Source organism: Numida meleagris, chromosome 11 (assembly GCF_002078875.1).
Source record: "Numida meleagris isolate 19003 breed g44 Domestic line chromosome 11, NumMel1.0, whole genome shotgun sequence".
Classification (NCBI taxonomy): Eukaryota; Metazoa; Chordata; class Aves; order Galliformes; family Numididae; genus Numida; species Numida meleagris.
In genome coordinates this window covers 19,928,340-19,951,375 of record NC_034419.1, presented here as the reverse complement: position 1 = coordinate 19,951,375, position 23,036 = coordinate 19,928,340, and the positions used below count along the sequence as shown (strand labels likewise).

Genomic DNA, 23,036 nt, shown 5'->3' with positions numbered 1-23,036 from the left:
AAAAAAGCACATGTATAGAAGTGACGTTAGAGTCTGCATCTTTCTGGGGCCTCATAGGCTGTGCTCTGAACTTGCATGTCAGAGCGTTTGGTTAAAATCCGATAGCCTTGGCAGATCTCTGTCATTCCCCAGAAAGCAACCTGCTAGTGCTACATTCACTGCACAGAAGTTTAACACACATTGGAGCTGGCAGACAATCTCTTCAGCATTAATCATAGACCACGGCTACAGCCAGAAATTTTGGGGTGTTTCAGGAGGGTTTTGGATGAAACCTATAGTGACAGATCTGGTGCTTTAGAGGCATTGCTCTTAGTGCTGCTCTGATCTGAAGGAGGTAGGGCCTTGTGCATATGGTGTGCAGTTGTACTGACTCTTCTGGCTGAAGATATTGTTTAGATCCCTCCACCCACTTTATTCAGAGCTGTTTTCATCCAAAGAGTGCTTTGTGGTATGATGAGCAGCTGAGATGTGTCTGTAGCTTGTAGAGTCACTCTAATGATCTAAGGAAAAAAATATCTAAGTCACAGAAATCAACACCATCAGGCTGACAACGTCAGTGGAAAGATACTAACCTAGAATCATAGAATTGCTCAGGTTGGAAAGGGCTTTCAAGATCTTCAAGTCCAACCACAAACTAACCATATTACTCTAACAACCCACCACTAAATCATGTCCCTGAGCACCACATCCAAACAGTTTTTAAACGCATTCAGGGAAGGTGACTCAACCACCTGCCTGGGGAGCCTGTTCTAGTGCTTAACAACCCTTTCTGTAAAGAAGTTTTTCCTGATATCCAACCTAAACCTCCCTGGTGCAACTTGAGGCCATTTCCCCTTGTCCTGTCAGCAGTGAGAAGAGACCAGCCCTGCTCTCACTGCAATCACCTTTCAGGTATTTGAAGAGAGCAGTGAGGTCTCCCCTCAGTCTCCTCTTCCCCAGACTAAATAGCCTCAGTTCCTTTAGTTGCTCCTCATAGGACATATTCTCCAAGCCCTTCACAAGCCTTGTTGCCCTTCTTTGGACCTGCTCCAGCATCTCAAAGTCCTTTCTGTACTGAGGTGCCCAAAACTAACACAGGATTCAAGGTGGGGCCTCACCAATGCTGAGTACAGTGGCAGGATGACTTCCCTAGTCCTGCTCACCACACCATTCCTGATACAAGCCAGGATGCCGTTGGCCTTCTTGGGCACACTGCTGGCTCATATTCAGCTGACTGTCCATCAGCACACCAAGGTCCCTTTCTGTCACGCATTTTTCCAGCCATTCCTACCCAAGCCTGTAGGGTTGCCTGGAGTTATTGTGACCGAAGTGCAGGACCTGACACTTGGCCCTGCTGAAACTCATACAGTTTACCTTGGCCCATTGATGCAGGTCCCTTTGTAGTGCCTTTCTACCCTCTGGCCGATCAACACTCCCTCCCAACTTGGTGTTGTCTGCAAACTTACTGAGGGTGCACTCAATCCCCTCATCAGGATCACTGATAAAGATGTTGAAAAGAAGAGGCCCCAGCACTGAGCCCTGGGGGACCTAGCTTCCCTACTTGGCCCTGAGACTGACCCAATTTGAGATACTTACTAGAAAAAGCCAGCATGTGTAGACTGGCTAGCAATAAGGTAGAACACTGCAGGCCCCTAGAGTTACTTTCTGACACAAAAGAAAGTCAGATAAGGACAGATAGTATTTTTATAAGGCAGGAAGCTTTGCGACCTCCTAGTCTGCAGCTGCTGTGCCAAAACAAGTCACCAGGAGCTTTCAAATCTCATAGTTAATGTGGCCTCTCTACTGAGCTGGTGTTTTGGTTATTCACTCACTTTTTTTTTTTTACACTCACCCCTTTTTTCCTCATCTCATGGAAAAACTCCAGGTACTTTGTGGCTTACTGGGATTCAGAAATAATTGGAAAAGGCACTCACAAAATGACTTTCTGAGCCATTCCGTATGACTGCTCAGTTCCTGCTCTTACCACAAAGTGGGATGCACTTAGGTTTCTAGTTGTTCACTTATTTTCATAGAAAAACTGAGAAACAGATATTTTGCCCGTGGTGACCTGACTACCCGAAATGGGAGATTCAACTCTAAACTCATCTGACACAGACAGAGAAACACACACCCGTCTGGCTGAGTTTCCCCTCCTTATAGGGAATACAGAGCATAATTAAACCTGTAATAGTGCTGCCAGACCATCCTCAGGCAAACACAGGATACTATGCTAATGCTATTCAATTAGCTGGAGCTTACAGCAATACTGAAGAATCAGGTGCTGGAATTACTACCATCTAGTTTTATTGAATGAAAGTTTCTCTTTTAGATAGCCAGATAGGACACTGTAAACAGATGGTATATCTTCACAGCCCTAAGTCATGGCAAAGGTGGCCAAAATCACAACAAAAAGCTAGGCCTCTGCATAGCACAAGCATTCCTGCCTTGCTTTGTTGTGCATACACTGCCTTACACCCTATTGCCACTGTTTTCATTCAGACCTCCGTAAAGCCTTGGCAGACCTGGATGTCTGAGTTCCTCTTGCTACTGTTTCTAAAGAGGGGATCTGTTTGGCAGCAGGAGGCAGGGGAAACATCAGTGTCTCGAAGGAACCTGGAAAGAGGCAGGGCATCACTTACAAGCATGCGGCATCAACCACCTTGCTAGAGAGCCTGTTCCAGGCTTCTGTTCCAGAATTTTTTCCTAATATCCAGTCTGAACCTCGCCTAGTGCATCTTTGTGCCATTCCTGCATGTCCTGCTAATCAGTTCCTGGGGAGAAGAGACCACCGCCTCCCTTCTCAGCTTCCTTCCTCAGGAAGTTACAGAGAGCAAAGAGGTCACCTCTTCTCCTCCTTTTCTTCAGACCAGGCAACCCAAGTGTCCTCAGCCTCTCCTTGGAGGATGTGCTTTCTAGCTCTTTTACCAGCACTGTTCCCCTCCTTTGGATGCTTTCGAGAATCTTAAAATCCTTATTAGATTGTGGAGATCAGAACTGCACGCAATATTTCAGGTGAGGCTGCACCAATGCTAAATATAGCAAGAGAATCACTTCTTCTGACCTTCTGGCTGCTCTGTGCTTAATGCACGCCAAAATCAGTTTTCCCTCTTTGTTTCCAGGGCACACTGCTTGCTCATGTGGAGACTACTGTCAGCCACCACCCCAGATCACTTTCCAAAAGTGGATACATTTTAATATTAAGGAAATTACTCACATAATTTATTAACCACTTCAGGATAAAATACACGTTTCAGATGATGGAAAAAGTCTTGTTGTATGGAAAATGATTTGTTCCATAGCTTAAATTTACAGCTTCTTTCTTTCTTCAGATTTGGATCTGGAGACAAGTGCTGTAATTTATAGTACAAGACATGTAAAAGTGTTTTTTTTTTCTTATTATGGGTCTATGAAGTGATGGGAGATTCTCATCCTTCATTTTTTTTTAAATTATGTTTCTGGATAATAAACACTGTAAAAGGAGATCAACTACACCCAGAAAAGCAGGAAAAAATAGGAAAGTAAATAAAAAAGATAACAAACTCATTGCGTACATAAGGGTCTGATGGCTTGACCAGGTGAAATGTTCAATTTGAGGTTGACAGTGTTATGGAATTTATCTGCAAATGCATATAGACAATGGATGCATTGCAAGAAAATATATGCTATGATCTCCCTGCTCTACTGCATACAATCTATCACTATTGATAGCGTATCTTAGAATTCCCAGAAAGTGTAGTTCAGGAGTCGGAAAATTGTAATGATAACTTCGTAAAATCTCTTTTAAGTCTGTCTGCCTAATGTCTATGTTGTTGCTCGCAGGATTTATATGAAGGTATCTTGAAAGCACTTGGAGAAGAAGATGAACAGGAAGTAGTTGAACTCAAGCAGGGCTTAAGCGAGCTCCCTGAAATGTATGAATTACACCAAGAGATCCTGGGAGAACTGGAAGAAAGAGTCCTTAAGTGGTAAGTAATTAATGGCATGGTTTGACAGCCTTGATGTACCCTCCACAGCCCACTGTTTTCTTGACCACCTGCCCCCCCCAGCAGTGAGGTTGGGATAACAGCAGGAATGAAAAGAGAAGCTGAACTACTGTGGCAGATTTTGCATACAGGAAGGAAGTAAACATAGAGACTGTCAGGCTGAGAAACCAAATACTGAAACCTTTGTGCACTGCACAGCCGGCAGTTCTGATATGGCATCATCAGTCAGTATAAGGACAGCCTTCTTCATATGCATTATCCTCCCTTGCCTTTGCCTTGTGTATTTGGTCAAGTCAGTTCACAGTCTTCACTGAGAAGCTTCCTACACATAGCTGTGGAAGGCAGGAACAGCTTCAAAAATCTGAACTGATCCTAAACAAGATTCTCCACTTGCAGAAATCTACGTAGCAAGTGTATAGCTCTCAGATAAGGAGCACACCTTCCTCCCAACACTAGCATGGGACTCTGCGCAAGCTAGGCTTCCAAGCCAAGCAGACACTGCTAGTCTGCTGAGTGACTCTAGCTAAGCCAAACACCCTTACACAGAACAAAGCCTTTCCATTTTGCAAGCAGTCTTGGTTAACTGGGGTGGTCTTGGTTGACTGGAGGCTAGTGAATGTGACACCCATCTGCAAGAAAGGCAGGAAGAGAACTAAACACCTATCTGACCTCTGTACCAGGAAAGGTTATGGAGCAGATAGTCCTAAAGGTCATCAGGCAGCACACAGTGGACAACTGAGTGATCAAATGCAACCAATGTAGGTTAATGAAATTCAGCTTTAGCCTTGACCTGATCTCCCTCTATGCCAAGATGGCCCATTTAGTGTATGAGGGAAAGGCTGTGGATGTTTTTTTTCCTTGCTTTTAGTGAAGCTGTCGTCCAAAGTACTCTCCTGGAGAAAGTGGCTGCTCGTGGCTTGGTCAGGTTGTACAGTTCACTGTCACAGTGAATGAGGCTGAATCCAGTTTGTTGCCAGTCATCAGCAGTGCTCCCCAGGGCTCAATCTTGGAGCCAGTTTTGTTTAACATTTTCATCAAGTATCTGGATGAGGGGATCTGGTGTATCCTCAGGAAGTTTGGAGGTGACATCAAGTTGGGCAGGACTGTTAATGTGCTTGGGGGTAGGAAGGCTCTGCAAAGGAATCTGGATAAGCTGGACTGATGGGCCACGTCCAATTGTATGGCATTTATCAAGGGTAAGCACCTGGTCCTGTACTTGGATCATAACAACTCCATGCAGCAATACAGGCTTGAGAAAGAGTGGCTGAAAAGTTGCCTGGCAGAAAAGGACACGGAGATACTGGTTGACAGTCAGCTTAACATGAACTAGTAGTGTGCCCAAGTGGCCAGAAAGGCCAATGGCATCCTGGGCTGCATCAGAAATAGTGTGGTGAGCAGGACAAGACAAGTGATTGTCCCTCTGTACTCTGCACTGGTGAGACTGCACTTCAAATATTGTGATAAATTTTGGGTGCATCACTGTCACTACAAGGAGAATATTGAGTTGCTTGGGCATGTGCAAGGAAGAGCAGTTAAGCTGGTGGAAGGACTAGAAAACAAGACTGAGGAGTAGCTGAAGGAATTAGGTTTATTTAGTCTGGAGAAGAGGTTGAGGGGAGACCTCATTGTACTCTACAACTACCTGTAAGACTATTGGAGCAAGGAATGAACTAGTCTCTTTTCTCAGGTGACCACTAGTAGGACATGAGGAAACAGTCTCAAGTTGTGCCGGAGAGGTTTATGTTGGATAGTAGGAAGAATTTCTCCATGACAAAGGGAGTCAAGCGTTGGAAAGGGTTGCCCATAGAAGTAGTTAAGTCTATATCCCTGGAGGTATTTAAGAGATGTGTGGACATTGTGCTAAGAAACATGGTTTAGTGATGGGATTTAGTAGGTCAGGTTGATTTATTTTTTTATTTTTTTTTTGGACTTGGTGTCATGGTTTTGTGATTTTCGGTTATTGGTATTCCACATCATAACGTCATGTAGTGGATATACCTGGTTCTCAGAAGAGAAGGACTACTACAGTCCCCCCGGTACTTTGCTCCTCTGTTACCATTTTCCAGCCGGAGGGAAAAGATAGAAGCTCGCAGTATAAAAACTTGCAGATCACGAGACCTCGTCCCTTTTTCCGCCGTCTCTTGTCTTGGCAGCACCTTGCTCTCCAGCCGTCTTATCGTCGGTAGTAGAGTAAGGCCTACCTTGATTTTGGGACATTCTCTCTCTCTGTATTGGATTTATCAGCTTAAATTGTAATTATATTATATTATAGTGTGTTGTTTTGCATTCCGATATTTTATTTGGTAAATTAGTTTGTTTCTCCTCAGATTGTTGCCGCTGTTCTTTGCTCTCAGGGCCATCTCCCTACCCTTTTCCCCTTTCCCCTTTTCCCGGGACGTGGGCCCTTGGGTCCCCCGTCCCCTTTGTCATGGAATCGGGCCTAACGCCCGTAAACCGTTGACACTTGGTGATCTTGAAGGTCTTTTCCAACTTAGGTGTTTCTATGATTCTATGAAAGAATAAGGACCTGTGTAGAACAGACAAGACTCCAAATACCATTCAGTTAAAAAAAGCATCTGACTTAATCCAAGATGCCAAGCTCCAGTCTATCAAACTGCCAGAATAACAACATCTAAGAAAATCACCTTTGCAGTCCCAAGCTGACTGAATCTGCAGCAGCCAGCACAGTCCCTGGCTTAAGCTGATCTCCTCTATGACAGACCATGCAGCCCTAAACTACCATGCTAGGTTCCAGCAGGCAGTGGTCACTGTTAGTGGCTGATCCCATCCCTGTGCTGCTGTTGAGGAGTTAATGGAGTCAGTTGTATCAGGAGAATTTTTCAGTAATGATCCTAAATGCAGGGCACGGGTCTCCTTGTCAGCCTTGCAATTTCCATTTGAATCACACAATGAGGAAGGAGAAGGCTACAGAGAGCTGTATGTTGGTTTGTGTCCAGCACTGGATTGCTACAAATGGCAGGAAGACTTCAAAAAAAAAAAGTATGATTTATAGAATCTTAACACAAACAGATATGCTTCCAGCTGGGATCTAAAATGACTTGTGTCCTGCAGAAGTCATAGCCCTGCTCTAGCAGCATGTTGACTGTTCCTTAAGGCAAAAGGAACACAGATGGAAATACCCTAAGCTCCTCTACAGAACAGAGCTACAGGGCCCCACAGCCACTGCGGTATGGGAGGAAAAAGTGGGCCATACTGCAAATGCTGCCTCAAACCACACATGGCACAGGGCTGCACTCATACAGGTTCCCATGTCACCACTGCCTGTTAGGCGTACAGTAAGTCATTCCTTCTGCCTGCACTCCTCTAGATGTTCTGTTGCCCTGATATCCCCAGGAACTCACATTTGTCTCTTAACTATGATTACTCTTTTGTGATCTCAGATTTTATCCTGTCTTCTCCTTCATAAATAATTCAGTATTTTGCTACTGGGTGCTGAGGCAGCTAATGGTAGTGTGGTGTGAGGGGGAGGAACAATGAGGGAGAACTGACGATATGGTATTACAACTGAAGACATGATATTATTCACCACAACCAGTTCTCAAAGCCCTGCAGCAGCTGAAAGGTCTCCTAAGAGATGAAGAAGCTGTGTCCTGAAAAGAGACATCCTGCCTGCTATAGACATACAGTGTTGTGATGGCACGGGCACAGCCAGAGGATTGACAGCCCCTCACCAATCTCTCACTGTGCCTGATCTACAGCAGATCACTTTGCTATTTAGTGTGTTTGTGAAGCATTTCATATTTCCTGCCATTTAAGCTAGTCTTTAGCTGCCACTGTGGGTCTGATGAATAGAACTGCAGCAATGAGAAAGATTTTTGTTTACATTTTATTCTTTCTGTGGCCTTAGGGAGGAACACCAGAAAGTTGCTGATGTTTTTCTCTCCAGAAAATCAAGACTGAATCACCACACAGCATACATTACACAGTTTGACAAGAATTTGGCTTTGCTAGATGAAACCTGCCTTAAGTATTCCCAGCTGGCTACTGTCATTCAGGAGTTTGAGGTAAGACCCCTTTGTTTTTCACCTGTATTGATGTGTGGCTGCACCACAGGACTTAAGGTAATTTTTTTCTGCAACTCCATCAGTGTTCACACAGGGTAGAATGGGAGAAGACCTCTCCTCACACATCCTGATAATAGAACTGAAGTGACATGTTCACATCCGCATCATGTGCTTCTGTGTCTGCATCTGTTGCCCACGCATTTTTCTGTGTAAACAGAGTGCATGTTCATGAACCTACAGACCTACGAATATATTTTGCTGAAATATATGCCGGTAGTAGAATAGTTTCTCACTTATATGTTAACATATAAATCCCTGTGAGGCTGTGTTAAAATTAATAACTATTATTGTTACTATCTCCTCTTCCACTGCACTTTGCATCATTCTTTTGTACTGGGCCTAACCAAAATGAAGTCAGGGCTAGGCTTCATGAGTGCTTAGCTCTTGCCTGGGGTCAATCCACAACATCTTTAGAATTGCATTTCTCTGCATTTTTAAATGCCTGTACATGTTTCCTCTGCTTACAGAGGATCTGGTGACAGTCAGCCAACTGAAGTACAAAGAAAGACACGACCTCCATTGTCTTAATACAGAGTTCTGTTCATCCAGACTCCCTGAATGATTTATAAGCTTTGGGCCTGCATCAGTAAGCAAGAAACATATTTTCCAGTTGTCTTAACTCAGTCATTCCTGTTGAATGACTCAAAAACGCTGTCAAGATACAACTGACAAAAAGTGAAGCCACAATTCTTGATTGCATTTTAAAGCATTTGCAATGTAGGCAGTTCATAGAGCTTCAAAAGTGTAAAATTATTTGTGGATCGAAAAGCTAGGTTACACTACCTCTACTGAGATAAAATGGTCCAAAGTCATAGTGCTAGTGCTCTGGTAAGAGGGGTGACAATGATTGCTTAAGTGGAAGAGGGCCTGTGAAGATAAGTTAATGATTTAACCTTAAAGGCTATTTAGCATGCAGCATATGTGAAATATTAAAGATAATAATTCTTTTAAAAAGACATTTGGAAGTCAGCATTTATAAGCAGATACCTTGCAGTCACAACAATTACTTCCTGTTAGCAGGTGAGGGGAGCTCTGAAGGCTCACATTGTGCTGAAGTTGAATCTGGAAAATGCAGGCTTTCTACTGAGAGTCTGTATTCCTAGCATCCCCCCTTACCACTTGCCTATGAACTCCTGTCTTAACCATTAATCCTGAAAACTGGCTCTTATTTCTAAGAAAGCAGATGGAGCATCTCCTAGGAAGATGATAGCAAGATTTTACTTTAAAATAAGTAAGCTTTGTTACTTTTACCCACTTGCATGTGTGCATGCTCAGAAATGTGGGAGAGGTATCTGTCAGACCTTTCCTATCACATTTTTTTAAAACTTGACCACTGTTAGCTTTCCAGTCTAACAACAAAGAATTTAGGTCTTCATCTTGTTTCTCTCGCCTATAACATGAGTAGTTAGAGTAATGTAATAACATTAAACATCTCTTCTGCCTGGGAAAATACTGTCTCTTCCCAGTCCTTAAGCAGTTAAGATTCCTATTCTCCCTTTTGCCCTGTCCACTTTCCCAAGTGGCAGAAATGTTAGTCAATGAACACTGAAACCCCTTAAAACCTAAATGGCTTTTGGATTCAATTCTCATGAAGAACCAGCTGGGTTTTGTGCCATTCCTTCAGGGTGCTGCAAACTTGGTTTCATGGTTCCTCTGGAGATGTGGAGACTTTGGGGAACTGAGTTTTGTGGATTGCTGTTGGTTTTGCAGCAGTGTTTGTCTTCACAGATAAACAACAAGTTTCCTATTTTAACTTGGCACTTCTGAAGCCACAAGCAGTAGGTTGAATCTAAAGAGAGAAAGTAAAGAGAAAAGTGCTGCTTCTCCATGTGTGTATTAAATCAGACCACAAGTTCGCTCTCTTTTGTTATAAACACTCTCTAGACATTCAGTTCTAACTAAATCATAGTAAGATGCTTTGCTGTATTTTGCTTAATTCCATGTCTTGAAACAAGATACTAAGAAGTTGGAGGCAGAAGAAATTTTCAGTAAAAAAATAATAAAAATGATGCGCTTTGTTGAGATCTGATACTTCTGGCTCCTCAGATGCCGTCCTAAAACCTTTACCTTCTAAATAGTTCTTACTTTACTCCCTCTTCCCTCTGAGTCCAAACTATTTGTGAGTGTTGCCATAGGAAATAAATTGTTAGAAGTACTACCTTATAGTTATAAATAGCACCCCTTAGCACTTGGTAAACTGGGAATGGTTCAATGGAATTTTTGCATTCAACTGTTAGTGAACTTTCAGGGTACACATCAGGTGGAGGAAATGACAATTTGCTGCTGAGCTCACACATCCTTTATCTCTGTGTTTCCTCTCCCTTCCCTTGAGGACAGAAGAGCTCTGGTGGAAGCTCACAGAATGTGAAACACCAGCTTTTGAAAGTGGTGCAGCGTGTCTTCCAGTATCGTGTGATGCTCACAGGTCAGTAAAACTAACTCATTCTCAAAGGTGTTCAATGTGCTACACGTTGGTGCCATGAAAATTAAATTAGGGCTGGAGCAGCATGGGAATTCCTGGGAACTTCAGTGTACTTAATACAGGACTCAGGTAATACCAGGGAGCCTGGGAAGGTGCAGGCACTCCTTCAGCATGACTGTGCTTGAAAGGTCACTAAAAAAATGTCTGTCAGGTGCTTTTAGTCATTCCTTCCTGTCTTTTCCCTTCCCTGAGTCAGGAGAGGCAGAGTTCAGGAAGCTCACTGCCAGCAGACAGGCTTGATTTTATGTCAGCGGCAGTTGTCAGAGGTAGTTGAGCACAGTAGTCGCTGGCAAGGGAAGGCACTCTGCACTGTGTGCTGTTTGACAGTGGCAAGCACCATTTCCTCCTACTTCATCAGCAAAGCAGGTGTACCCAGTACTGTACCCTGAGCCTCATGTACAGTAGACCTAAGACTAGTGCTAAGTCAAAATCCCAGATAATTTCTCCACATTCTAGGAGGCAGAAATCCAGGTTTACATCAACAGTGTATCGAAAAGTATCAATGAATCTCAGTGTTAAGTCCGTCAGATTTTAAAAAAAAAAAAAGCATGGATCTATAGACAAAGATGGAGAAATGTCTTAATGTGTATATATGTGGGTGGAGAGTGTTTCTAGATGAGTTACGTGTGGGACAGTAGAAAGGAAGCTACAAACCTTACTTATGCTTAACAGCTGGTGAAAGGCACGACATATTAGGACTCCTATAAATGCATCAGAACCATATGAATTTTTATTCACAGCACACGTTAGCAGCAGTTTCATCTTGCTCCAGATACTTTGATCAAGGATGCAAGTCATTTTCCACAATTGATTTTTCCTTTTTAGTAGCAGCAATGAATTCTGGATGCCAATTGTAGAATTTTTTTTGTCTGTCTATGTTTCCTCTCTCTGGCTGTGTCTACATTAAGGGCTACTTCATAGACTGAACGGTTGTGATACCTAGTTGCCTCACGTGATTCTTACAGTCTCTTTAGTGCATGCACACAAACACTGCATCTGAGGAAATGTACTCTTCATATCCCTTTCAGGAATACCCCCATCACACTCCCAATTTCTCTATCCATTTCCGTGGTCTGTGAGGCAAAATGCAAACATTAAATACTGTGTTTTCAGACAGCTAGAGTCTGAGCGCAGCTCCATTGACTGGACATTCCCTCCATGCTTGAAGCAACTAAAACTCCTCCTTGTCCTCTACTATTGGCATTAACTGGAAAAATGAAAGCTTTTGTGTGCACTGGAATAACTTCTGATGGTTCAAGATATTCCAGAAAATCAGCTACAGCTTCAGTTTTTCACCTCAACAAACCATGCCCTCTTTGGCTACTAGGACAGTGTGGGTCCGGAACAGTGCAGTCCTTCACATCCTCTAGGCAGTGTGGGTAAAAAAGGTGGGGGGGGACACATGAAGAAACTATGCAGGTGTTTTTGTGTGTTCAAAACTGTCTGTATCAGATAGGGAAGAGTGTTTCATCGGGATATTGGTTGCCAGTTACTGTTCTTGAGCCAAAAAGAGTTACCCGCTCAGTTAAATGTCTATAGCCAAGGACAGAGCTTGCAGCTGTAAAAAGGAATGTTAAATATTGCCTGATTAAAACACACAACCCCTTCCTGCCTGAGTGCAGGCAGACGCTTTCCTGAACTCACGAGAAAGCCAGGCAGTTACTGGAGCAGCAGGGAGAGGACAGCCCCATAAAAAGGAATGCGTATGGGCAGGATATTCAAGGGAATAGACATCTGTGAGCAACACCATTCCCAGCATGTAGGCCTTTTTCTTGGTTGTGGAATTTAAGAGCTTGGATTAATCAGAGATATATGAATGAAGCATTTTATGGTTACACTTCAAAAATGGTGACTCTCTATACTACAGCTATTAAAGGCATAAAGACTCAGGCAAAGAACAGATGATTTACATCAAGTAGACCAAAGAAAGGTGACAGGTGAAAGTTTGTAGATGATACAACAATCATTCCTGTAAATGTAAGTCCTATTGTGTGTAATTTACAGAACTTATCTTGAATGTGATGGAGTTCACTAGTAATTATCGAACTCTGCATGTATGGAAACAGTCTCTTTCCTGTGCCTACACAATTCATATAACATATTTCCTATTAATATAGAAAATGAGTCATTAAAGCCAACACCATTCATTCAGATGGGAAAACAGAAATCATGAGAAGAATGACTTTGTCAAATGTTGCTACTCAGCAATTATCTTGGCTGAGAAACAAGGAAATGCTATTGTCATTCTCTGTTAGTTTATGCCAAGTTTTGTGGTGAGTCCAAGTACAAATCAATATTTCTGCACTGATTCTCAAAGTAGAATGCTATCAAAGATTTTTCACTTTGGAAAGAGGCGATATAAATCTAATTATTTGGGAATAAAGTGGTATAGGACAGTAATAGAAAACATTTTATATTTTTGCTAATCCAACTACATATCATATGGATCTGAATTTTGATTTTCATGTTTGATTATTTTCTACAGATTACTTGAATAATCTTTGCCCTGATTCTGCGGAGTATGAAGACACACAAGGTAAAATGAAATGGGTAGAACAAAAATCCTGTTTCACAAACTGCGTCTAAAGAGGTGCTGGGTCTATATTGGAAATATATAGAAGGGGATTATTTCTAAGATTTCTAACCTATTAATAGATGTAAGGTCTACAATAATTCATTACTAATTTAAATGAATTAATAAAGGCAAGAACCCTATCTTTTATTCAGTGAAATAAGTGGACTTCAGATAGTTCTGACACGATGAACTTACAGAAGAAGAAATGATCATGTATAGAAACATGGTGCTGACATTTTACTTCAGCCTCCATTATATGAAAAACCCTTGTCCTCTTTGTCTCCATCCATGCTTGGCCTGGTATTTGTAAATCCAGTTGGGAATTGTTCGCCTACTTGTTTGTGTACCATTATCCTGAGTATGCCCACTCCTCTCTTAGAACTTTGGAGACACCCAGATTTGAATTATGTATCTGTATGCCATATTACTTATGTCTAAGTAAACTTGAAGTATAGCGCATAAAAATCTGTTCTGTTCAATCAAGAACAAATTCAGATGTGCAGTTGCTAACATTACCCTTTCCAACACATCAGATGGATAAAGCAGAAGTCTCTTACTTCTCCTGAAGTCAAAGGAGATTTAGCATAGGTGTGAGTGGCAGTAGCTTCCAGGATGAAATAAGGATAACACTGTGTTAATGAAACCAGTTCACACTCTCTTATGGTGAGTATGAATCTTAAGCAACCCACAGCAAAAAGGTCTGCAAGTGACTGAAGGTCAGCCTGTTGTGACCAAGAGTAGTCTCTCACAAAATGTTGGACCCTAGTCACTGACAATGGGACACTAGCTTTAGCAGCAATTTAAGCAGATGTTCAGGCTCTGTAGCCACATTTGTCTATTTAGTTTGTGCTTAGTGCATGCTTGTCACAATTCTGGCCAGTAATGGCTCAGATACTCCCAGATTAGGCCCGAAAATAGGTAGGATGCCCTGTTCCACAGGAGAAGAGATTTGAGATAAGGATCTAAACTATGTTGAACTGTTGTCCTCAGGCCAGCAAACATGCCCGGGCCCAGTCTTTTTGCCAGTGGAGAATCCAGATGTTAATTCATGTGAACACTTCATACACAGTTGTCAAAAAGGCATGATCTATCCTCTCCCTTGGTATCAAGGGAAAACAAGTCACCTGGACTGCCATACTTTTAGATGGTGGAAGCTAGATTACATGAATCTATCCCTACCACAGGCTCCTACTTTCAAAAATCTGCAACTAGAGAACATCTTTTTTTTTTTTTTTTTGCTTAAAAGGAACCTCATGAGCTCTCTGTCTCAACACAAACATGATGCAGAGCTTTGGTCAACAGACGGATGTCTCTTCTGGGTCCTAAATTTGGGCAGTTGCATCTCGATGCCAAAAGATTTACAGAGCTGCTGCTGCTAAGGGTTGTTTTTTTTTTTTGTATTAAAAGTGTCCTTGTAAACAGAAAGGATTTGGGTTATTTTCTTCTTCTCTCACATGATTTGTGGTCTTTGCTTTGCTTCACTCTTCAGCTGCCTTATTCATTGTTTCTGAAATCACGGATCGAGCCAACGAGAGCATGCTTCAAGGGGTGAGTCCTACACTGACACACTCTCTCCTGATCAACAGTCTTCTCTGTACATCTGATGAAGTGACTTCATATCTGTTAAATTCTGGAGCCTCCTCCAGGGTGCAGCTCAAGAGTTTATACAGAACTGGTTTAGACTATTGCAGATATGGAATGGGTAGTATAGCTGTGCAAGATGTGCTGCTTGCTACAGTGACTTACAAAAGAAATGGGATGGTGGAATGACAAGGAAGTGAGAGATGGGAATTTCCATAGTTATGTTTCTAGTCTAGGATAGTTTCAGATATTAAATGCTGAAGACATTAAATATGTGCCGTCAGAAATATAGTCTGAGCTCATTTATGTATGTTTTCCTCTGTTCTGGAATCCCAATTTAATGAAGATTCATCCCAGTTTACAGTCTTGCAAATGCTCAAACAGCCAACTGGCCATGATTTTCATAGGCTATAGCTTGTGGCTAAATTGAGATTTATGTATCTTAATAAGTTAAGTAGTTCCCTGAAGTAATGAACACTTCCTATTAAGTCACTATGACTTATTTTTCATGTGATATTAAAGTCCTAATTTACTGGCAAAGATAGCAGAAGCAGAGCTAGTCTTATGACTACTTGTTGCCAAGGATCTAGATCTGATTTTTGTCTGAGATGACAGGACTTTTGCTGCTGACATCAGTAAGATGTCAGCTGGGAGACACAGAAGCAGCAGAGGGAGTCAGACACAGGATGCAGAGAAATTCAACTTGGTGGACCTCCAGGTGGTATCATAACTATAGGAAGTATCTCTCTTTTTGCCATACTAGCCGCTCACACCTTTAGCTAAATTCTCTACATTCTCTCCTGAGACTCATTTTTGTAGAACCATGTCCTTGTCTGCACAGACCTACCAAACAGCTGAAGTAGTTGATGAGAATCACAGAATGTCAGGGACTGGAAGGGACCTCGAAAGATCATCTAGTCCAATCCTCCTGCTGGAGCAGGAGCACTTAGATTAGGTCACACAGGAACGTGTCCAGGTAGGTTTTGAATGTCTCCAGAGAAGGATACCCCACAACCTCCCTGGGCAGCCTGTTCCAGTGCTTTCTTACTCTTACTGTGAAGAAGTTTTTTCTCATTTATGTGGAATCTCCTATGTTCCAGCTTGCACCCATTGCCCCTTGTCCTATCGTTAGATGTCACTGAGAAGAGTCTGGCTCCGTCCTCCTGACACATGCCCTTTATATATTTAAGCATTAATGAGGTCACCTCTCAGTCTCCCAGAAAAGTACCTACAGTTTTCATAGTCTCACGAAACATTTAGAAATAGTCATAGTAGAGCCCCAAAATTCAAAACTGCTATTTTTAAGCACCTGTTTTCAAGGCATTTAAATTACCAATGAGCATGTACAGTTGCTATGGAAAATGTCAACCATTGTGTGGTTTGTGTTCAACAGCATGCGGGTTAGAGAACAAAGCACTTAATTCAAGCATTCTGCATTTCACCCAATAACGAGTGGTTACACTGAAGTATTTCTTTCTCAAAAGGTGACTTGTCTTAAGTATTTTATCATTGCATTGAATCACAGTAATTCCAAGTGATGGGGAATGCATCATATCTTTTGGGAAGCTGTTTGTATTTAATTCTCATTTGAACATTGCTGAGTTGAGCGTTCTGTCTTGGGATTTTGTTGTGCCTTTGCTAAATTAAAGATCTCTTTTGCAGTGCAAACATCCTTTCCCATGGTTAATTACAGCTGGTGGTCAAGTCACTTCTTCATTATTTCATCTGCTTAGCAGAAGATAGTTATTAACAATTACTCAGGCATCATAATGTGACCTCCAAGGGACAAAGAGGAAAAACCTAACCATCAGGGTGGACAAGGGAAGAAATGACGTACCAACTCATCTTAGTAGGAGTTGGTTTTCAGATAGCATTTTTAAGTTGAAAGAACGAGGAATTTATAAGGAAAGACATATGCCGGGGTCCACTACAGACACGTACCAGCACTGCTGGCTCAGCACATTTCCTTTAATGCCTTTGCTTTCTGGTTGCAGGGTGAATGGGTAGGGCAAATGAAACCAAGAGCCAAGAACATCAACTTCTGCTCACATCTTAAAATCCCTGCTGTTCAGATTTAAAATCAATGTCTCTGATATGTGTGCCAAAGTCATAAATGCAGCCCATATGTTCATGGGCTGTTTTAGAGCACCACATTCAGTGATGATCTCCTCATGGCCAGAGACAGAAAAGAGCCAAATCTGCTAGTATTTGTATCAGAAAGGCATAAGTTGTAGTTAAAAGTTCTTACAGTTTCGTGAATAGAAAAACCTGGCTTTGTGAATCTGATTCCTACCCCTTCCACTATCTAGAGACTGAGGCTCTGAACCTGCTTCTCCTGAAGTCAGTGGCAAAATTACCACAGATCAACATGGAGCCCAACTAGTAGAGGTTTCTGGTTTCGCGTAGAGATGATCTCAAGCCATGAGAACAGATCAAAATTTTGAGCATCCTGAAGTTTAAGGGTTTTAATGCCAAAACTCAACACTTGGAACTACATTATCGCAGGGAAAACTTCAAAAAAGCTTGGTCCCAATGTATTACATCTGTTTCCACTTTCCAGTGTCAAGCTTCTCAACCCCCCACTTTCCCACCACATCTAGCTGAGAAAATTTAACGTAGTAACATCACATCAGCACAACTGCTATGTTGGTATGGTTCCATGACAACTCCAAACCTTCCAAACCTTCATTTTAAGAACAGCGTTTATTTTACTTCTCCTGATTGCTATGGGAAACACTGTTTTTTAACAGTCACCACCATTAGCTGCAATAAACAAAAGCCTGCACGCAATGCTCATACAAATCTGCACCAGAGGAGGTGACCCACTGTCACCACTACTGAAACACACCACCCACCCCTCACTACACTACATCCACTGTTTGGACTCCATAAATATTCATTAATCATCAACCAGTGTCAATGGGTGCCACTTTTTCCACACAGAGGAGTTTGGTTCCGCACTTTTGCTTCATACACGCTTCCATGTCACACGCCATTTTGTCAGATTGCCTCTCTGCTGCCATTTGTCACACAGCAACAAAATGAAACGGGTTGTTAGCAGGAAAGTTCAACCTTAGGCATTACTGTTGGAGCAGTCCTTGTATTTTATCATCAGCCATTAAAGCAGGCAGAATGAGGACAAAAGCTGGGAGGGAAGTTTTTGTAGATGAAATGATAGTTGCATTACAGTCATACATGTAATGGGGAAAAAGAAGGAAAGAGAAAGAAGCGTAATAGAAAAGACAGATGCATGGAAATAATGATATTATGCACACTATTTCCAAATAATTTTCATCAATAATCAATAGTTGATTACTATATAAACACTATACTGCTACTGATTCAAACCAGCACATGTAGACAGCAGGGAGGATGTTGTCTAACAAACAAGCCTAAGTTTTAGTATAAAAAGAAACGTAATCTAGTCGCTCTACAGAATGACTCTGAAACCATGGATTTACTGGACGAAGCTTTCAACAGGTTTGATTTTCTTTCTCTTCAGGCACAGACTTCACAATCATACTTTTTCATTAATAAAGCATTCTTTGTACCAAAATAAAAAATATTTCATTATATAACTGAGATCTCAGGTTTCCACCATAATCTCACAGGTTTAGGGATACCCCTATTAGAGGTTGAGAATTGCAAGAGCTCATTTTCTATCAGAGCAAGGTCACATATCTTTTCGTGGTACCTCTGCTTCCTTAGGTTTTATTCAAATATATGGGAGATTTGTATGGATACTTCTCTGAAGTGGAAGTATACATAAGTGGACAGAATCAGATTTTCATTCACATTGAAGTGAAGTCAATGGAGTTATATTACTGGTGAAAATAGTCATGAAAGTTCAAATTCTGTTTTTTTGTACCATGTTTTTTTATATAAACCGAATAACTCCATTTTGGATTTTACCTATGGGGAGAACCTCCAAGAAAATATCAACAGAGGGCATCGACTTTGGACTGGATGCAATTTCACTAAGACATGGGTGTTGGTTTGCTGAAAGGGCTTACAAATCTTTCAGCTGACTCATTTTGACAACAGCTGAGTTTTTTGTGGTTTAGATTGGCTCTGCAGGAAGCCACGCCATGCAGGAAGGAAATCTGGTAGTAAGCAACCGTTGTCAAAGGAGCAAATAGAGATTCCCTGATGTTATGGCTAAGGAATAAGCAACTTCCTTTGAAGTGGTAGTGATTAGCTTGTAGCTCTTTCATACTTTTTATGAAAGATTTATGTTTATACTGTGGTGCATTGCTCTGAAACGATTTTTATCTCCACTAATCCATGCTTTAATTTGAAGAACATCACCAGATCCTCTGTGTTTTACAGATGGAATAGGCTGTATAATATTTACTTTTAATAATGCCTGTTTGGAAACAATTTCATCACACATTCCACACTGACTTTTACTCTTCATTTTTTTGATCATATCGTCAGAGCACATCTGCTCTTTTTGAAGCTATGGCCTGGAAGAGATGAAATAAAGTTTCCTTGTTTCCTGTCTGTGTGAACACTGTGGGTTTTGTGAAGATTCTCATGTTCATGAGAAAGTTCAATACTCTGTGATACCAGAGGCTGTCCTCCTAATTAATATACCAACCAAGAAAACTATAACCAGCAGTTCTGTTCTCTCAGATTTTCAAAAATGCAAAGAATTTAAGAAGTGTCTTTAATTACAGTGCAATCTGAACAAAGTAACTCGATTTAGTGTTAGTAACTTGACATGCACTCAGCTGAAGTTCTAACAATAATTTAGGTTTGGCACGTATCTGGAAAGAGGAAGTATTCTGCTGCCATTTATTAATTCATCAAACTGCACTCCAAATATCAGACAGGAGCACTGAATTATGATGTACATCTTCTGCAGAATATCAAAGATTCATTATTGGCTTTTTTGTTTTATTATAATAGCACTTCAGCATTATTTCCCCTGGGAACTATTAGCCCAGGATTTTCAGACATATCAGGATATTAACTATCTGCATAGCCTTTTTCTCAAGTAGAAAAATATTACTGGCAATTTACAGATGTGCAAGTAGAGGCAGAAGGTGTACCATCACCACATAGCATTGTCTATCTGTAACTCTAGGAGACATCCACTACTTGAACTGAGCAGGGTTTGCATTGCTTTCTGAACTTCTACAACCTTTTAGAGGTCTTGAGATGCTAGAAGAGTAATAAATTATTGTAGCTGTTAACAGCTGGTGAATTCCTGAGGAGGCAGTACTCCTTCATAGATGCAGTGATAATGTTGCTTGCCATACAGAAGCTGTAGTTCATTGCTAACCTCTCCAGAGAAAGATTTTAGCCACTCCACATCTATAGTAGTAACTGGGTGGAGCTTCCTTTTAATTTTGGAATTCCAGCTTGGGGAGGGTATTTAACAGGAGAATGATCAGAGTTTTAAGAAAAATGAAGAAAACTATATAAAAAGAGTGTTTTGGGGAAATCTAAGGAAATTATTCGCTCCTAAGCTGCCTGCATTTCCAGATAAATCATGGTCCTTCACATGTAATGTCTGTTTGACGTCCTACAGGAAATGAGTTTTATACAGCTTTGTCCATTTTCTGGTGAACATATGTCCATGTTGCAAATGTCAGCATTACAACAGGCATATCTACAAGCAGTCCTAAGAAAAGCTAGAGAGTATCTGAGCTGCAGCAACTGAATTCTCCTCTCATGCTTGTAGAAATCCTACTGTGTAGCACTAGCACTTGCCAAGAGTGTGCTCACAAGAAGGCAGTGTCTTTTCTGCAGATGAAGAATGGGCTTCCGTTCTGGAAGATGTCAATTTGACAAGCTTTCCTAGGGGTAAAATACCTTTTAGTGATGGGAAAGTCCTCTGCAAATGTCTTTTTCAAATGTCAGCTGTCCCATGATAGCTGATGATTCCTGTGCTATTAGTTTATATATTGTTTCAATTTTGTTAGCCTGTAGTATTTTAGAAGTTAGCTGAAAGATTCCATTTGTTGGTTCCTGCATTGCAAAAGATATACCTGATGGCTGAAAGTGTTGAAAATACGTCAACTGCCAGTTATGTTGCATGGTCACAATGCAGCCTTGTGCTAGTCAAGGCTTGTTGGTAATCTGATGTGTTTGGCATGTGGTTACTGATTTAGGAGTAAAACTTTCTAAATAAGTGTAATTTTTCACCAGAGCTGTAACATACAGAGGTATTTCAGGTTTATCTCCAAAAGCAAGCTGAGATAACTACATTAATTAATTGTTAGCTGAAATCCAACATAAATTAGCCTGAAAGAACATCATGCTGACCTGGATATGCTCCTTCTGATATCTGCGATGGCTTTTTTAATTAGCTGATTCTGTAAACATCACTGACTTGTGTCTCTCAGGTATATCCTTGATTACATTGTACAATCTAATAGAATGTAACTAAGCCCAGGGATAGCTTGAGGTCAGTCAATGCAGGAAAGGTGAACACATCATTCTCTGCCATAGCAGAAAGCAGTAGTTAAAGGCTTCCAGATCATGGCCTCAAGTTGCGCCAGGGGAGATTTAGGCTGGACATTAGGAAACACTGCTTTTCTGAAAGAGTGGTCAGGCGCTGCAATGGGCTGCCCAGGGAGGTGGTTGAGTCACCGTCCCTGGAGGTGTTCAAGAAACATTTAGATATAGCGTTGAGAGACATGGTTTAGTGGGGTTATTGGTGGTAGGTGGATGGTTGGACTGGATGATCTTGCAGGTCTTTTCCAACCTAGCTGATTCTATGATTCTATGAAGCTATGTCAAATATGGTACTTAATCAGTAGTTTTTTTTGTGTGTGTAATCAAGGATTTAGAACACAATGGCTAACTTGGACAAGAGAGTCCTAATTTTTGGTCATATTCTAGTGATATCTCATTGCTATTGTGCAGTCCATTTTAGTGCTTGGACCAGATAAAACCACAGTTGAGACTTACATACAAGCCTGAGTTTTAACAGCAGCATCTGCTACATGGAAAAAAAATTGAAAAGACTCTAGCAATATTGCACAGATGCAGACCCTCCTTCCTCTTCTACATATTCCATCCAATACAATCTTTATTTTAATGATTGTAGAGAATTTTATTTAACATCTTCATAAATAAATTAATGCCACATACCAGTTCCCTATCTGTGCTCTCAAGTCAAGCAGGCAGTTATATGGGAGCTGCTAAGTCACAGCCTGAACTGATGATTGAGCACCTGGTGAAGGGACACAGCCAGCCCTGGGAGCACAGGTGAACACAATTCAGCTGTGTGACCTGGTTCCACACCTCCCTAAGCCTTCTTTAAGGGCTGGCTGCCTCAAAGGAGGAATCTCTACCCAGGGATCCTTTCTTTGGGTGTATTTGGTGAGCTCTGATCTATGGGATGGGTAAGCAACTTTTTCTTTTTTTGACTGGATTGTAGCCATCACGCTTCTTTGGGTAATATAGAACTGGTTACCCACCACTGTCTTTCCCCATAGCAGTTAATAGTATCAGAGTCTGGTAATGAGCTTCTTGATCTTTGCAAATCATCAAAAAGGAGATACAATGGTAATGCCTGCTTACTAGTTAAGCTTCTGAATTCCCTAGTTCAAAGTCACTAATCTGCTAGGACAGAATATAAACCTCCAGTTAATCCTACCAATGACGTTACTGTATCAAAGCATACTTTAAACTTTCCATGTTATGCCACTAATAAGCAAGCCTTTGGAGCAGATACCGTATTCAGTCCCTGCTTCCAGTTTCTTGGTTCCCAGATCAAGAAAGTCAGCAAAGATGCTACTGTATAAACACTGCATGGAGTGAACAGACTCTGAACAGAAGGTGAACTGAAGTACAGAGCGGGGTGTTAAAAAGGTATCAAAGATGTCAGGAGTGTACAGTGTCACAGCAGATGTGAATGCAGGTGATGAGGCTTTGTAAAATCTATGAAGCTGGAAGAAGACTTTCTGGACTTTAAAAACTGTAGGCTCAGTTCTCTCTGAAACCTGATTCTCTAGTATCACTTTACTGTTATAGAGAAATAAAATGGTGAGGAGGGATGAGGGAAGGTTTGTCTGTTTTGCTAAAGAGCAGTCGCCATCTGGTCACCTAAATGTTGTTTCTCTCCCTCAGGAAAATTTGCAGAAGCTGGTACACATTGAGCATAGTGTGAGAGGGCAAAGCGGCCTCCTCCAGCCAGGAAGGGTGAGTGTTGCAGGCAGACCTATGCTGATAAGGACATTGTTTCCGGCTGGCTTTATCTCTGCCTGTGTGGATAGCAAGGTTTCAGACGTCTACACAGGTGTTGTTTTCTGGCCCACTGTGATAAGAGCTGTAGCACTGGTTCATGTAAAAAGCCATCACTCTGGCAGTGCTCCATGCTTTCACACAGTGTGGCC

The 23,036-nt window shown here is 41.5% G+C and overlaps 1 protein-coding gene and 1 long non-coding RNA gene across 10 annotated transcripts in view; one reads left to right on the top strand and one right to left on the bottom strand.

Annotated features, from left to right (window-relative positions):
* Positions 1 to 23,036, bottom strand: part of LOC110405032 — a 111,368-nt gene that overhangs the window by 63,794 nt on the left and 24,538 nt on the right. The window lies entirely within an intron of this gene.
* FGD5 (FYVE, RhoGEF and PH domain containing 5) overlaps positions 1 to 23,036 on the top strand; it is a 113,684-nt gene that overhangs the window by 71,923 nt on the left and 18,725 nt on the right. For 8 of the 9 annotated variants that reach the window (XM_021409897.1, XM_021409894.1, XM_021409902.1 and 5 more), the window contains 6 exons: positions 3,799 to 3,944; positions 7,831 to 7,987; positions 10,385 to 10,472; positions 13,015 to 13,065; positions 14,594 to 14,652; positions 22,771 to 22,842. In XM_021409897.1, the coding sequence (XP_021265572.1) occupies positions 3,799 to 3,944; positions 7,831 to 7,987; positions 10,385 to 10,472; positions 13,015 to 13,065; positions 14,594 to 14,652; positions 22,771 to 22,842 (573 nt within the window). The remainder of the gene's footprint in view (positions 1 to 3,798; positions 3,945 to 7,830; positions 7,988 to 10,384; positions 10,473 to 13,014; positions 13,066 to 14,593; positions 14,653 to 22,770; positions 22,843 to 23,036) is intronic. The other variant, XM_021409896.1, reaches the window with a different exon arrangement.